This window comes from Cryptomeria japonica, chromosome 5, assembly GCF_030272615.1.
Source record: "Cryptomeria japonica chromosome 5, Sugi_1.0, whole genome shotgun sequence".
In the NCBI taxonomy this organism is placed as follows: Eukaryota; Viridiplantae; Streptophyta; class Pinopsida; order Cupressales; family Cupressaceae; genus Cryptomeria; species Cryptomeria japonica.
This window is the reverse complement of record NC_081409.1, coordinates 658,086,911-658,104,185: the sequence shown is the minus strand read 5'-3', so window position 1 is coordinate 658,104,185 and position 17,275 is coordinate 658,086,911. Positions and strand designations below refer to the sequence as shown.

General features: G+C 32.2%; 1 protein-coding gene across 1 annotated transcript; it reads right to left on the bottom strand.

The window, feature by feature from the left end:
- Positions 1–10,573: 10,573 nt before the first annotated feature.
- On the bottom strand, positions 10,574–15,621 carry LOC131037255 (cysteine-rich receptor-like protein kinase 10). The gene is made up of 7 exons (XM_059220243.1): positions 14,736–15,621; positions 14,465–14,602; positions 14,173–14,306; positions 11,663–11,873; positions 11,299–11,533; positions 11,011–11,161; positions 10,574–10,926 (listed from the first exon to the last, which is right to left on the bottom strand). The coding sequence occupies exons 1-7, from the start codon at positions 15,529–15,531 to the stop codon at positions 10,612–10,614; spliced, it is 1,980 nt and encodes a 659-aa protein (XP_059076226.1). The 5' UTR covers positions 15,532–15,621; the 3' UTR covers positions 10,574–10,611.
- Between the last annotated feature and the right edge of the window lie 1,654 nt (positions 15,622–17,275).

Here is a 17,275-nt window from a genome sequence, read left to right as displayed (position 1 = left end):
GCTGATATCAAGCTTGATCCCTGAAAAGGCTTCTTCATGAGTCATATTTTGTAATATCTGATGAGGACATCTATTCTAAACATACACTGTTGTTCTAGAGGCTTCTGCCCATAGAAAAGTCAGAAGGTCTTGATCATGAATCATAGCTTTTGTAGCTTCAACAATAGATCTGTTCTTCCTTTCAGCAACCCCATTTTGTTGAGGGTTGTAAGGAACACAAAACTCCCTCTTGATCCCTGCTTGAATACAAAAATTACGAAAGCTACCTGAGGTGTACTCACCTCCATTATCAGACCTTAAAATTTTAATTTTCTTTCCAGATAAATTTTCTACAAGAGCTTTAAAATATTTAAACCTACCTAGGACTTCATCAGGCTCTTTAGAAGTTAAGAAATAAATCCAAGTCTCCCTAGAGTAGTCATCTATAAAAGTCACATAATACAAACATCCACTTAGGGATGGAATTGACATTGGACCACAAAAATCTGAACGTACAAGATCTAGAATTTCTATAGACCTACTTTCAAGGGTACGAAAAGGACTCTTAATATTGTTACCCATAGCACAACCTTTACAAGTACCATCGTGTACATGATTAAGTTTAGGAATACCTTTTACCATCTTTTCTAGTGATGGAAAAGCCCTAAAGTGGAGATGTCCAAGTCTTATGTGCCAAAGTTCGTTGGAACTAGAAGAATCATGAATAAGATCTTGAACTAGAAGAGTGAAGAGTTTATACAAACTCACATGTCAATTTCTGATCGCACGAGCAATCTTGATGCTAGAGTTCTTAGGCCAAGCAAGAACTCTTCCTTGAGAAAATGTAATTTGATATCCCTTATCCTCCAAGGCTGAAATAGACACAAGGTTTCTCTTGATCCCTGGCATAGACAACACATCACTTAAGTGCAGAGAAACTCCAAATTCAAGGTTTAGAGATGGGACACCAAATCCTCTTATAGAATAGCGTGCATCATCCCCAATAATAACTTGAAAATGTGACTCTTTCTCCACTAAATCAGAAAGGTGCTCCTGATAACCGGTGATATGTCAAGAGGCTCCACTATCAATTAACCAGGTATCACTGTCTATAGGAATATTGCTTGATAATTATGATATGAAAAGAAAACCATTGGAGTTATCTTCAACCTCCTTCTGATATGAGACTTCATTGATGTTTTCTCCTCGATGATTATGTCTTGTCAAACAATCCTTTGCAAAGTGACCAAACTTTTCACACCTAAAACACTAGATGCGAGAGAGATCTTTCTTCCTCTTCCTAGAATCGGGTAAAAATTTTGATTTCAAATCTCTATTCCTTTTGAAGTTTCCCTTCTTCCAATACTTACGTTTCTTGGTAGATTGAGTGGTAAGAACATGTGTATCTTCATTTTGAGAACTCTTGATAATTCCTCTAGTGGTCAATCTTGATTCTTCTTGAATACAATCTGCATAGAGTCGATCAAACTTAGGTAATTTGGATCTTCCACTTATTCTTTGCATAAATGGCTCCCATGAATGAGGTAGACCATTCAAGGCTAGCATGATAGGGTCTTTATCAATCACTTGATCCCCAATCACGCTTAGTTGATCTCTCAATTCTGAAATTTTCATGAAGTAGGTGATGACTGAATCTCCCTTTTCCATCTTCACTTGGTGGATTTGATGCCTCAAGGAAAGAGCCCTACTTACCTTGTTAATATCATATAAATCTTCCAAGGTTTTGAACATATCTCTCGTAGTTGTCATCTTGGAGATGAGAGGCACCAAGTGATCCCTCATGTAGTCGATTAACATCTTCTTTGCTTTGATGGGATTTTTATTGAATTGAAGCTTCTCCTCATGATCTTTAGGTTTAGATAAATCCTTTTCCTCCATGAATTGAAGAATATCATTTTCTCCAAGTGCAATGACCACTCTAAACTTCCATGAGGTGAAGTTAGATGCACCTTCAAGCCTATCTTCGACTTTAAGACTGTTCACCATTTTTGAGACTTAGAGATGTTGCTTGATGGAGAGAGAGAGGAGAGAATACTTAGAAGCTTTAGAGGATCTTATACCATGTTGGTGGTCGTAAATCTATCTACATTAGCCTTGTCTTGGCAGAGAGCTCGAATAGCCATTTTTTAGTTTTATGTGGCATTGAACATTGACAATTCTCTATAGCAGTGCATTGGCATTTAATTTTTATTTTAAGATGCATTTATCTACAATCGGTAATTATCCTCGATGGGAATTTACAGTCATTCACTGAATTTGTGAAGGCTGCGAGCTTTGAGCAGTAATCACATGATGCTCCATCAATCATCTCGTTCATTGAGTTTTGCACAGACCAACACTTGGTAGTGATAGTAAAGGATGCACCTTAGAAGGTTGCAAAAGAAGTTTATCTACCATGACTAACTTCATTTTTATGTTGCCTCTTACCCATGAGTTATGTTTGAATGCATCTGGCATAAGCAGATCGGGAACATTTGTCATCAACAGTCTCTATGTTGGGTATAGTCTTCGCCAACTAGCGATATTGTGCAAAGTTTGTGGAGAGCTTTGTAACTAATTGAATCGGCATTTTATTCAAGCTCTGCACCTCATTGCTAGCTTCTTCCACTTCATCGAGACATGCATTTTACAATGCTTTATCATCACAATTGCTTCTCAGTATTGATGATCTTGTTGGATATGTCAATTGGCAGAGTCAAATACCTGTGCGACAGTAGATGTACATGGAGTAGGGTTCACCAATGAGGTTATGTAGACATAGACCAGGGGCCAATGTAGTCAGAGCTTGGGAGGATGATCATGAAACTAGATGAGGGAGTATAGTAATCCCATGGAGTATGCTTGGTGCTTGAGGGTCCAGAGGGAGTCTGACAAACCAAAAGAGGCAACCTTGGAGGAGAAGGTCAAGAGATTGATACTAGTACTTGAATCCCTTGCTGAGAGGGAGTCTCAACATCAGTGATTCCTTCAGATGCAATTTAAATTGTATTTTTCTCAGTGAGAGAGAAGTTTGAGGTGCAAGCCCTTGTAAATGCATTCTTCTCAATGAGAGAGAAGTTTTAGGTGCAAGCCCTTGTTAATGCATTATTCTCTGTGAGAGAGAAGTTTGAGGTGCAAGCCCTTGTTCATGCATTCTTCTTTGTGAGAGAGAAGTTTGAGGTGAAAGCCCTTGTTCCACCCTTTGGGAATAGCGAACGTGGATGTCATGTTGAGAGAATCTATGATAACATCACTTGTGTTTGTTCACCCTCTGGGAGTAGCCATGGTGACTGTCATGATGAGATGATGACATCACGTTGAGTGACTTTATGATGGGCACTTGTGTTCATATTCATTTCTATACATTGGTATAGCCATGATGGATGTCATCATGTTGAGTGCCTCCATGATGAATTTTGGTCCACCCTCTGGTAGTAGCCATAGTGGATGTCGTTCCACGGTATCAGAGTTGAATAATGATATTTAATACGATCTTCTTGCATATGAGTACAATCTATTGGAGGAATGCATCAAACCGTTGTAGAAGATAACTTGATCTACTAGGGAATACATGATATACTAAGTATAATATGGATAAATATTATCGATGTCTTTGAGAGACAAAAGAAGCTCATAGATATACCCGAACATAGGTTCCTCCAACCATCACGATTCCTCAAGAAAGTTGGCTTTTCCTTTTAGCAACATACCTTTTCATAAGTGATGATTTATATATTAATCAACACGTCTTATGTTAGAGTGTTAATATGCTCCCGATTTTATTATCAAGGATGGCGAGATTAACATGTAATTGATAAATAAAGGTAAATGGATATAGCTAAATTGTCTAAGGTCGATAGGCCACTTAGACAATTTAGCTGACTATGTTGGCCAGGAGATGACCAATGCTATTACATTAACAACGGCCACCATGGGACAAGTAGGGTTTTCATTTTCTTTCCAAATCATTTTTTTTTGTTTTCCTATTGCAATTATCTTCCATGTGATCTATAGATCAACAATTTAGGTAGAATTTATGATCCTCTTCAATTTAAAATTATTGAATCCACTCTTTAATATTGACCAATAGTGCAATGCAGGAAGGAATTATTCTCACAATAGAAATATATAACCTAGCATACTTCCTGAAATCTTAGTCTAAGATGTCCACGTCAATTTCAATTAAGGTTCAAAAAGTTCTTATGATATTCTCCAAACATCCACTAAGCCAGTACTCCATAGAAAAATTGTAGAGTCTAAGACATACAAGTTTGTCATAGGGTTGGAGATTAGCAGAATCAAAATTATGATGCCATAATTGCATATAGAGGGGAAATTTTTTTATTTTCCATATACCGCCATAGAGGACCTCTTGTTTTCCTCCTCATTAGAAAATATGGTCATGAAGAAATTCTTTAGAAGGAATTTTACAATGACTTCAGTCTTCCACTGTTCCTTATCGATCGCTTAATGGAGTCCCTGTCTAATTTTGTTCCAATGAATATACATATTATGGTCAACTCTTTCATGATTTCAATATCATCTTTAACTTCTTTTGAGATGTCAATTCTCTGTATTTCTGCTTCACTGACCTCTACTTCATTATTAACCTTACATGAATTAGGGTTGCCAATATTTGCATTATGTTCACTTGTCCTATTCACGTTCTTCTTGCGATTTATTTTCATTTCAATTGAAACTATTTTATTTACCTTAAAATTATTTTATTTGCTTTTAAATTATATTTACTACATGTACAAAAATACTTAAATTATATTGTATCTACATTATTTATTTATTTATTCAATAATTGACATCTGCTTTTTTATATTTAAATTTTAAAATTCTTATCATAGTTCAAAAAAATCAATGGAAATAAAAAAATTATAATTTTTTTAAAGAGTATTGTAATTATGAAATGGTGGATTATTTTTATTTCATATTTATATATTTATCTAAAACTTATAATTTTGATGAGTGTATATTTTGTTTCATATGGTATTTATTCTAAAAGATTAAATTTATAATTAATATTAATAATTTGAGATGTGAATAATTGTCAAATTTAAGCGAAAATGTAAAATGTTTTTGACTATGGGAAAAAAAGGTTTTGAAGGGATCCCGAAACCCTTTACAAAATATCCTTAAAAGATAATAGCATTAAGAAACATGAAAAAACATTATGCCAAAAATCCAACAAAGTTTTGGGCAAAAATCAGCATAAAAGCCCAACAAAACCAGCAACATCCAACCATAACAAAAAAAAGACAAAAGACAAATTACTTAATGCTTTTAAGGGTATTAGCCAAATTTCTACTAATCCCTTGCAAATCTTTAATATTATCCTTGAGCATAGGGATATCCTTGGAAGAGGCCAAAGCAACTTTCTTCATAGTCACCCTTGTTCTTTTTGCCGCACCACTAGGAGCACTTTCCACTGTCCCTGCCTTAATAGCATCCTCATCATTATCTAGGTCTACAACAGGTTTAGAAGTGCTAGAGCCATCAAGGAACTTGGTAATTTCCCTTAAATTCTTAATCACAGAGGTAAGGATATCCGGAATCATTACCAAAAAGTTTTTCATGGCTACTTTTCCTTCCTCTAGTTTACTAATATGAGCTTCCAGCTTCTCCACTTTCCAGCTAAAATGTAAAATGTTAACATTAACACACTCACGTCATTTCATTCCACCCCTTGCCGCCATTGTAGAATGCCTTTCGGTATTAATTAAAAAGTTAAATTAAAGTAAATAGCTTAAATAAATTAAATAACTAAAATATTTTAAAAATAAAACTTTTCATTTTATTTCTTCGTTTCATCACCATACATTAGTACTTTACAACTTGTCTACTATTTAAACTACTTGTGTAAGAGTCTTGATGTAAAACTTTTATTTTCAATGGTGTCATTTATGGATTGATTATATGAGTTTGATTGATGTTTCAAAAAAAATATTATATTTTTAAACTATCACTTCCCATCCATATGGTTGATGGGAGAGAAATGCAACACCAAGATGGAGAGAATTAGATGCAAACTATGCATGCTTAATATAGGTCACTGTTATTGAAGCATATGGACACAAAACTTTAATATTTTTAAAAGTAAATTTAGTTAACTTGTAGTTATAATAAGACTTCTCCATGCAATTGAGTGCTTGAATTCATTGTATGTTTAGAATAGTTTGTTTATTCTTTGTTTAGAATAATGAAGTCTTTGTATTCTTTTTAATATATACACTGCTTACAAGGTGAACATTATTAAGCTTAGTTTGAGTACATAGTTCAGTAGGATATTCAACTGTGTAATGAAAAGTGTATATTGGTTGTAAGCATAGTATTTCCTTTGTGGTTTATTCTTTGCATTTCCAATGCATGGTGTGTACGGTGAATATTTTTCTCTTGGTTGGTGGGTTATGAATCCGTGTTTTGCACATATGTCTTTTAAATTATCATGTAGTAAGTTATTTCATTGATATATCTGTTCTATCTTTGTTTTTTATTATATAAGTAGGGAGAAGGCCCTGAACCTACAAAACAACAAAGGATGGTATTTATTTTTGTTCTATTTTTGTTATTATTTATGTAGGTGAAACATTCTTGATATTCCATTCACAGGATGATATAAATTGTGCAAAATCTTGAGGTAAGTGACTTGTCATGGCATTGCAATTTTTTATCAACATATTGATTATTTTGAGAGGTGTATTAAATGTCATGTCAAAAATTTCAAAATTTTGACAAACATAACAATTCTTTTCTTTTTAATGACTATTAAAATATCTACCAAAGGTTAAGGATCTTAACAATTCCTTAACAAGTTATTAGTGTTTGAGCATAAAAGATAATGTCAATAATGATTGGACATTACTCCTTTCACAAACACTAGGTAACTATTGTTACTCTTTCCTTATCAAAATCTACCAGGTTCAATCTTGAGGTAACAAGTACCTCCATTCCACAAGCATTTATTGAATTACAAACATTAATTCATTTCCTCAAACTCTTGCATTCTCTTAAATGACTTCCATAATTATTCTACATTAGTTATTTAACTAGAGAAATAAACAATGAATTTGATAAAAGCACTTCAAGTAATTTTATCAAATATGTATAATGCGTGAATGTACACATCTATAGATATGTTATAAAAGAAGACAATACTTCTCTACACCTTTTGACCTACTAATCGATGATATACAATTATCTAAGACATGCTAGGCATGTGTATGAAGAAGTAATCTAATTGTCTCATCTTAACTTACTATAGACAAATAAAATTAATCATTATAATATTTCCCTTAATTTATTTCTTCATGAGAATTATTTAGTTTATATGTATATAAAACTAACCTATATAATGAGGATATTTTGATTATTTCCTTCTATCCAATAGCTTACTAGGTGGATGACACTACATTGGTCATATGCAAAATATCGAGCATCCATAATTGTAGACCACAAAGTATAATCAATTTCATATAGATGAATTATTCTAACCATTATTTTAACTGCTAAAGTGAAATTTCTATATATTTTCCTATAGACAAATGCATGTTTCAATTAGTGACCTCTTGAGTTGCTTATTTAAATATCCATTTTACTCCATTCGACGTAAAGGAATCATGTTAAATAGTTCAATTAGAACACAAACCTTTATAAACCCTATTATTATTTAAATTTTTCTACCTAAGAAGAACATTGAATTCTTAACTACAAAATTAATAGGGAGATATGCATGCACAGATGTTCATCATTTATAGTAGTCAAATTTTATTTTTCTAAGACTTTGATTTGATTTCCCTTAGTTAATGTTTCAATTCAAAAGTTCATGGAATAATTTGATTACCAAGAAAACTTATTTGAGCCCCTATGATGTTTCCTATGTAACCAATCAGTTTTGGATCTATAACTTGGCTATTTATTTTCCCACTGTGATAATAGGTGACTTGTATTTATTTGTATATCAAAACTAAAATGGCTTACCAGGTGAGACCAATATAATTTCCATTGGTAAAATTTATGCATATACATGTGAATTTATCTCTAACTTTATGATGAATTTTTCTTATACTTTTCAACCATATCCACACATTAGCAATTGCACTTGTGTGGCAAGTCAATTAGAGAAAATTTTGGTTTATCTTTTGCATACATTTGTGTAGTACATGAGGTCAATTGGTAGGCCATTTAGAAAATGACATTGTTTGTGAAACATAAGTCTCATGGAGAATAAATAGCTTTAAATCAACTATGGATCCACTTACACAAATATAAACATAATTGAAACAAAAACTTTGAATCAAAGATGATAATTAGAGATGGAATATATGGAGAGAGTGAGGGGAAGATAAAGAGTGAGAGGAGAGAGACATATTAGAGATAGAAGGGATAAATACATAGTGAGGGAGGGAGGGAGACAAAGAAAGATAAAGAAAGAGATATAAAGTGGTATATAGAGAGGACATATAGAGAGAGGGAGAGACATAGGGGAATAGAGATAGAGAGTTAGAGAGAGAGAGAGAGAGAGAGTGTGTGTGTGTGTGTGTGTGTGTGTGTGTGTGTGTGTGTGAGAGAGAGAGAGAGAGAGAAATATATATATAGTGTTCTAGGAAGGGGAAGTGGGGGCCAAAGAGAGAGACAGGGACATGTTTAGAAATAGAAGGGGGAAGGAAGATAGAAGTAGAGATGAAAATAGAGTGAGAGGAAGAGGGGGTAAATAGAAAGAGAGATAGAGAGATAGAGATATAAAGATATATAGAGAGGGAGAGAGGGTAGAGAAAGATGGAAAGAGAGAGATAGGAATAGAAAGAAAGAGAGCGATAGAAATATATGGAAAGAGAAAAGGAGAGAAACTAACTTTTGATTAGTCATTTTGTACCAATAATCCAAGGATAGCACGCGTCCTTGAAGAGTTATGCTCGTAGTAACATTTCATTTGATTAAAGATATCACAATTCACCTTTAAGACATCTTTATGTACCCATTGCATTTGAATTTGGGAGTTACAAAGAATCTGTGGTGCATTTCATGCAACATAGAAGCTAAAAATAATGGAGTGCATGATACGGGTGTTCATTCTAAGCTAGGGAAGATTGAAATATCAATGATTCTTATCAATTTTGTTTGACTTCATTAAACCCCGATCCAATTGTATTCCTGTCTGTCGCCGTTTTATCATTTAGATTTTCTTGTTAGATAAGTACGTTACTCTCATATGCAAATCTGGTAATATCAATTTTCATTTATAAGGACACATGAGTAGCGCCTTTAACCTGCGCATGCAAAAATATCCGTAACTTGAGTTTCCTAAAAAATCATCATGCATAGATATAATTTCTGTGTGGGAGCTAGCATAGGGAGGCATCGGTAGTGTAAAAATTGGGGGGCAGGGGGGGAAGGGAGAGATCGAACTGGAGAAGAAAACGTAAGTAGCATGCGATCTAAATGTGGATAAGAAGGGAAGGAGGGTGTAACAAGTTAAAATCAAACATCATAAACCTGATTGTAAGTTGCTTCCAAATCACGAAATCCTTATTGAGCTTCTTTTAATGTGGTCCATTCAGAGCTTATTGCGAGAACCTTCAGTGGCCCTGTGAAACAAGGGAACAAAATCTACAGGAATGGCTGTGCACGAATTTCTCCATATCTATGTATTCTTTATAGAAATCAAATAGACAAAGGTGAAATTAAAGAACCAACATTGAAATTTCATGCCACTCATTCACAAGGGTGCTAACGCTGAGATCTAAAATATATTGTTCCTATATCAGTATGAACAGTAAGAGAATAAGTTGCTTCCACACCCGGCTGGTTTCAATAACAAAAAAGAAACTAAATCTGACTTCGTATCTGAATTCAAATTTGTGTCATTCAGCAGAAATAGGAAGAATATTAAATGCTAATGATAAATATTTAATTTCTTGGATCATTTACTAAGTAGAGGCCTATTTGGTTTTTGTAGTGTTGATTTTGATAGTCATAGTAAAATGAATTAAAATGGTATCTTGGCAGACATTGGTATTGGAACCTCTCACTGAGAAAAACAATTAAAATACATAGATTTTTCGATAAAAGTTTATATCATAAGATTTAGAAAAAAAAAAATATGTTAGGCTTATTTGATAAATGTATCTTTTAATTATCTAGGATTCTATTGATATGCATTAAAAGCCTTCATCTAGCTAGATATTTTTATGGAATCAATATACCTTGCTATGCATGAAATGTGATAACACATTAAGCATATATAATGGTAGAGAACATGCATCTTCACTATATGATAATCTGAATATTAATTTTATAAGTAATATGTAAGTCAAACTTATCTCTATTTATTTTAATGTTTATCTTTTTATAAATAAAAATTTAAATTATTATTTTTCAATAATATAATATTTTTTTAATGAATATTTTTTATTAAGAGAAATAGTAATATTGTGATCATCCTTAAACTAGTATAATAGTTTTTATTTTTTTAGCATCATGAAATAAAATATATATGGATTTGTCATGGATATTTTGGTTTATATGTGAAGTTGAATACACAAACTTCATAGTTACTTTAATACATTAGAAAGACAAGTGGGATAAAGGACCCAAATTTTATATCGATGTGTCATTGATAGATGGCTATACCAAATGAGTTGTGGATGAACTAGGAATGACTATCCTTATAGAAGTTGATATAGATGTAGATGTAAGTGATGGGGTATTTGTTTGTGTAACACTTACATAGGCAGGCTTTGTCGGTTCTGGTAAGCTGCCCACAAAATTATTTGAAAGCATTGCATATACTTTGGACATTGGTGGACGAAGTGATGCATTTGCTTGTGTACACAAAAGACCCACATGAATGCATCTTGAAACTTCCTCTCTAGAGACACTTTCTAATATATCTTTATCAATCACATTGATAGTATTTCCTTCCCTATAAGATCCCCACACCTGCATAGCAATAATGTGTACATGTCTTCAAAAGATACATAACTTTGGAAGCAAACTAGATTACCATGTATATTTTTATCTTACCCATTCTAGTAGGCTTTGAAATTCAAAGAACAAGCTATTATCAATGTTCTTTCTCCCACATATAATTTCTAAAACGACAACACCAAAACTATAAACATCAGCTTTAGTAGATAGTTGACCTCCTAGAGCATACTCTGGTGCCATATACCCACTGCATAGTTAGGAATAACTGTTAGATCAGAATCCACCTTAAACAAATATAGAGATATTATGAGAAAGATAATATTTAAAAAAAAATAGTTTGCAAAGAGAAAACAAATAAGGGTAGTAAACTAATTAGATTCTTACAATGTTCCCGCAACCCTTGTGTTAACATGAGTATCATCTCGACAAAATAGTCTAGCTAAGCCAAAATCTGATATCTTTGGCTCCATTTTCTCATCAAGCAAGATATTGCTTGCTTTAATGTCCCGATGAATGATGGGAAACTGAGAATCTTCATGCAAGTATAGAATCCCACGAGCTACTCCAAGTATAATATTTAAACGCTTGTACCAATCAAGTGTTTTACTCTTCTCTGGATCTATTGCCATGCATGCAAATAATATACTTTAAATAAATATAAATTCTTTAAATGTGAATTTAACTTCATTAGCCTATTGAAGAACAAGTATTAGATGACTGATTTTAAATTGAGTTGTTATAAACTCACAGAAGAGTATTTTGTCAAGGCTATTATTAGGCAAGAACTCGTAAACTAGCAAGCGTTCTAATCCCTCTATGCAACATCCAAGTAGATTCACAAGATTACGATGTTGAATTTTTGCAATCAAATTAACCTCATTTAGAAACTGCTCTTTTCCTTGCAATGATTGTACAGAATGTTTCTTTACCGCTATGTGTGTTCCATTTGACATTGTGCCCTGGCATAAAAGAAAATACAACTTCAAACTTGTTATGCTAGTACTCTAGATAACTTTTAGTGAATTTTTCCAGAAAATATATCAGAATCTAGACAAATATATTTAGAATGATGAGATTATAGATAAATATTTTCCAGTTATATATGAATACCCCAAATTGTGCACAAATCTATTATCAAAATCAAAGGAAATAAAAATAAAAATAAAACATTTGAAATTTGTTTTATCAATTAGTGTGATTTAAAATACAAATCCATTTCATTAAAAATCTAAATAAAATGCTAAAACAAGTGTAAACAATGGATAAATAATTTTGGCTAATTTAATGCGTAATGCATGTCTAGGGATATTTTTAAGATTCTTAATTTAAGAATCTTAATTTAGTTGTCATGATTTGTGTGAACTCTACACAAAATTCTCTTTGTGTTGTTTGAAAACCTATTTATAATGAATAAAGGAAAGACCTCTCTATTGAGGCATCATAGGGTAATTTATTTTGATTTGCCAAAAAAACAATATTTTTGTATCTTTGTTGAAGCAATTTTTGTTTATTGTTTGGTTTTAGGTTCACAAACTAGTATTAGAGCTAGTCACTAGAAAAAAATGGACAAGGCTATTAAAGAAAGATTGAAGAATAGAAATTTGTGGGCAATAAATAAAAGTGTTTCAAAATATTGTGTTAAGAATTGTGAAAAGAAATATTAGTTTAATTCATTATTATTAGAGTCAATTGAGCTAGCTACCAAAAGAACCAATTGTTCAAGAAATAATGACAAAAAATTAGAATTTCATTGATTGAAGATTATGGAGTTGTACCTTTTATGAAAAAATCACAAAAATGTGTGTTAAGCTAATGTCAAATGACATTAAATTGGATGGGTGGAACAGTTTTAATAAATAAAGCACTACAACAAGAAAAATAAATCTTTGAAAAGTTTTTTCCAAAGAAATCATAACAAGCTAATTATATATCAAAGGAATTTCTTAGTCAAGGAGATAAAGAGAGAATTGTGCCACCCAAGAAAAAATAAATTCGAAAATAAGGTATATGAAAGTCATGGCCAATGAAAAGAATTTTGTTGAGATTGCATGAAGACCCTAGGTAAAATAATGAGCTACATTTAACATTTTAGTAAAGTCTTCTAAAGAGAAATAAGGAGGATAAGCTCAATGTTAAGTGCAAAAGTAGAAGGAACAACGGGTAATTTTAGATTATTTTTTCTAATAAGAAAGATTTGAAAAAAATACAAAAAGGAAAATTAAAATAAAATGGATGAAAAAGATATTTTAGAAAATAAAATGATGAAAGTTAAAAATATTAATTTAAATTTAATAGAAAATATTTAAGCAATTAAAAAATGATATTTATGAAAAGTTTTGTGAAAATGATATTTGTTGAAAATAATTGGAGAAAGTTGAAACAAAAAATGAAAAATTGGAAGAAAAGTTGAAGTTGTTTGATGATGTTAAGAAGATGAATGAAAATTTAAAAGGAAAATTGAAGAAGTTAGAAAATAAAAAATAATTAAAAAAAAAAGTGAGTTTGTAGGAAGAGTACATTGAAGTTTTGTAGATCAGAAGATCAATTGACAGACATGTTTACAAAGGAATTAGTAAATGAGAAACTTGACCATATAAGATAGAATTTGGATATTGTGGACGTTGAAACAATTACTAGTAAAAATTAAAATGAAATTTTGAACAAAATAAAATAAATTTTAATTCTTTTCAAATTGCATGAAGTGAAAATTAGAATAAAATTACAATCTTTGCTTCAGAAATAAAATTAAGATAGAATCTGCATGATGATTATTCTTTGAGTTCTATAATTTGAATGGAGGTTGAATGACAAATTTGAGGAAAAAATATTGTAATTGAAAACTTTTATTTATTCAGTTAATATGTAATCACTGTATGCAAGTCAAATAAAAATTATTGCTATTGCAATTTATGTCTGTTTTCTTTTCTCTTTCTCCCTCTTGATACAAAGGAAACATGCACAAAATTGCTGTAAAAATGATTTTTATTCAACTTGCATATGATCATTACGTAATACCTCAATCAATAGAAATTTTCAATTACACTATTTTTTTAGAAATTTACCCTGCTAAATGATAATTATACAATTCTAAAAATAGTTATCATACAAATTCTATTCCTTTTATCTCATACAGAGACTGATTTTCTCTTAAATTTCTTCTTAGACAATTTAAAAGAGATTAAAATTTGTTTTATTTTCTTTTAAAAAATATTCTTGCCAAAAAAAATAAATAAAAATGGTCAATTAATGTTATGTTACCTTATATACTGTGCCAAATCCTCCCTCTCCAAGCTTGTTATCATCATGAAAATTTCGAGTTGCAGCCTTGATATTTTCCAAATTGAAGATTGTTTCGTGCTCAATCGTTGAGTCTACCTCTCCATATAGGTTCTCTAGAGAAGCCGTGCACAAAGAGGATAAGTTACAATTTTCTGATGAGAGAAAAAATCTTGAAACAAGAAATTTTGTGTATATAAATATACAGAGAAATTTTTTATTTTGAATAAAAATATAAGTAAACAAATCAAACAAAGTTAAATAAAAAAAATACCTTTCCTTGTGCTAGCTGGTTTTCTTAATACTATAGCAGACTTCAATTTTTTTCGGATTGCAAATAGACATAAAATTAAAATCACGAACAAGCTACTCACAATACCCCAAACTAAACGTTTTTTGATTGAAGACTTCTCTGCATAAGATATCAAATTGAATGTTTAAACACAAAACATTTAGATATATTTATCCTACAGATTAAAAGAGACTAGATTGAATTTGAATTTAACAAAAGTCTCCATCTAAAAAGTCATAGCAAGACCAGTTACTGGGTGTTAAAGATGGCCGAGAAGGCATTTGCAGGGGAGGAGGTGGTGGAGGAGGTGCAGGAGTAAAGAATGGGCTAATTTCATAATGAGCAATGCAACTTCCCAAGCAACCCCAACCTCCTTCATGAGTTCCATCATCTGTTGCCTCTAACATCCTTCTAATTGCAACTTTTAAGCATGTGTTGCAGTCCTCAACAGAACTTATATCTCTCCAGCACTGAACAATAGCAAATATCTGGTAAAACGAAGAAACAATTGTTTGTCCAGAAGCATATCGATAAGAAGATCTAAGGGCTGCGTCTGACAGATTTGTGAAAAGTGCCTTAACTGCCATACTAAACCCAGCAGGGTCACCCTTAACCTTCGCCGGACTGTAAGCAGACGTCCCGTTGGTACTTAGTTGTCCGACGAAGTTAAAATTCTCGTAGCGTAAGAAGCACGGCTCCAGCCAAAATCTACTTCCAGTGGCATTTCCACAAACCTGGCGAGCGGTGGAGATTGCATCTTTTGAGCAGCTGAGACATCCCTCCTCCGTTGTGTCTCCCCTACATTGCAGAAGTCCAAAAGCTTTGTCTGGATTTTGGCCGGAGACAGAGGTGTTGAAACCATTTGAGGTTGATGTATGGTTCACAAGATCATTCAGAACCATCTCCAAATTCATCTCAAAATTGGAGCTTTTATACTTGTCAGGATTGCAATTACTGATCGCTCCTGTAACAATGAACAATATAGCGATGTCTAATAACAGGGAAACACAGAGCATCTGCTGAAACTTTGTGTTGTAAGCGATCTGCATGTTGTTCTGAGTCTTGGGATTCTCTTAGAAATCAGCCTTGAATATTTTTCTTCATTCACTTGTTTATATGCTGTTCATATTTGTTTATATGTTACAAACCCCATATTACGCAGTGTAACTTGCAAAATGTCAAATTTGGAATCGTAGCTTGTACGTTCTGGTCATGACCATGAAAGCTTATCCCCCCCAAAAAGCTGTGATTCTCAACGGTTATTATTTGATTAGTTTCACGGTATTTGGTAATGAAATTATGAGCGATGGATTTTTGTGAATCATTATTTATGAATCATAGGTCAATGAATTGGATTGAAAACTACACAGTTGAATTTTGATAGCAATATTATAATGAAAATCTAGAAACATTGATTAGTATAGCAATATTATAATGAAAATCTAGAAACATTGATTAGTTTCACCAGTATTTGATAAAGACATTATGAGAGGTGGGTTAATATGAATCATTATTTATGAATCATAGATCAATGAATTTGATTGAAAACTACACAATTGAATTTTGATAACAATATTATAATAAAAATTTAAATACATCTATAATCAACACCCACAAAAATAAATAAAAATTATGATAAAATATCCATGATAGGTTGCATTCCCTACCATGTGTTTGACGACTGAGTTTAATCGTCACCTATTTTGACTATTCTGATTGGTGGAATGTTCCCCATTGAATTTTTTGGCACTGTTTATATTTGTTTAAATGTTACAGGCCCAATATTACGCAGTGTAACTAGTCAATGAAAAACATAATGACTATACAGACAAAATAGAAATCAGACTCAAATACCCTAAAAGTCGTGATTCACGGGAAAACTTTGAAATTGAAACTTCCCAATATGAATCTATTTAAGCGGAACACGTCTGCCGTCAACACCAAAAATATAAAAATTAGAATGAAATACCCACGACGTGTTATTTTTCCTACCATATGCCTATCGTGTTGTTTTTCCTACCATATGCCTATTGTGTGGGCTGGGAGCCTTCCCTTAACCAGCACACATTAAGCATTGACCATTTAAGTGGCTGGTATGCACTTTCAATTTATTGAGATTTTTTGTTTGGAGATTCTATTGGAAGATTCTATTGGAAGATTGTTGTCATTTCTATTGAAATAGTAATGTCATTAATGTGCTGATTCAAATTATTTGTTCCCATAGGATTTTGGCTTTTGATTGTATAATGAGTGTGTCTATTATTGGATGTCTTGGCACTTTGTGAATCTAAGAAGAGATCCTGGGAATTTGTTGAAATAGAAAATATGATTTAGGTAATTAAGTTTATGATAAGATAGGTTAAATATGATGATGAAACCTATAGTTCTATGTTTATCGATTCTAACAATATGAAAGAATGAAATTATCATTTTTCCGTTTTATTGGTAAAGAATAATAGTTATAAGCTAGTTTTTGTAATTAGGAGCATGAAGAGGCAATGGAGAGGGCTTCAACTACTCTTTGTTTTGCATCTTTTACTAGTTCTTTTTCATAGATTCATTGGTATTGAGAAAGGCTTTTGAGACAAATCAACGTTCTTTATTCTTATAGTCATAACAAATGTCCTTGATAGTGTCCAACATAGCATTCAAAGTGTCTAGAGGAAATATGATACTCCCTTAAGTGTCCATAACAATGCCACTCGTTATGTTTAGAGCAACACCTAAATGTGCATAATTCTTTATTCTTATAATCATAACAAATGTCTTTGATAGTGTCCAATATAGCTTTCA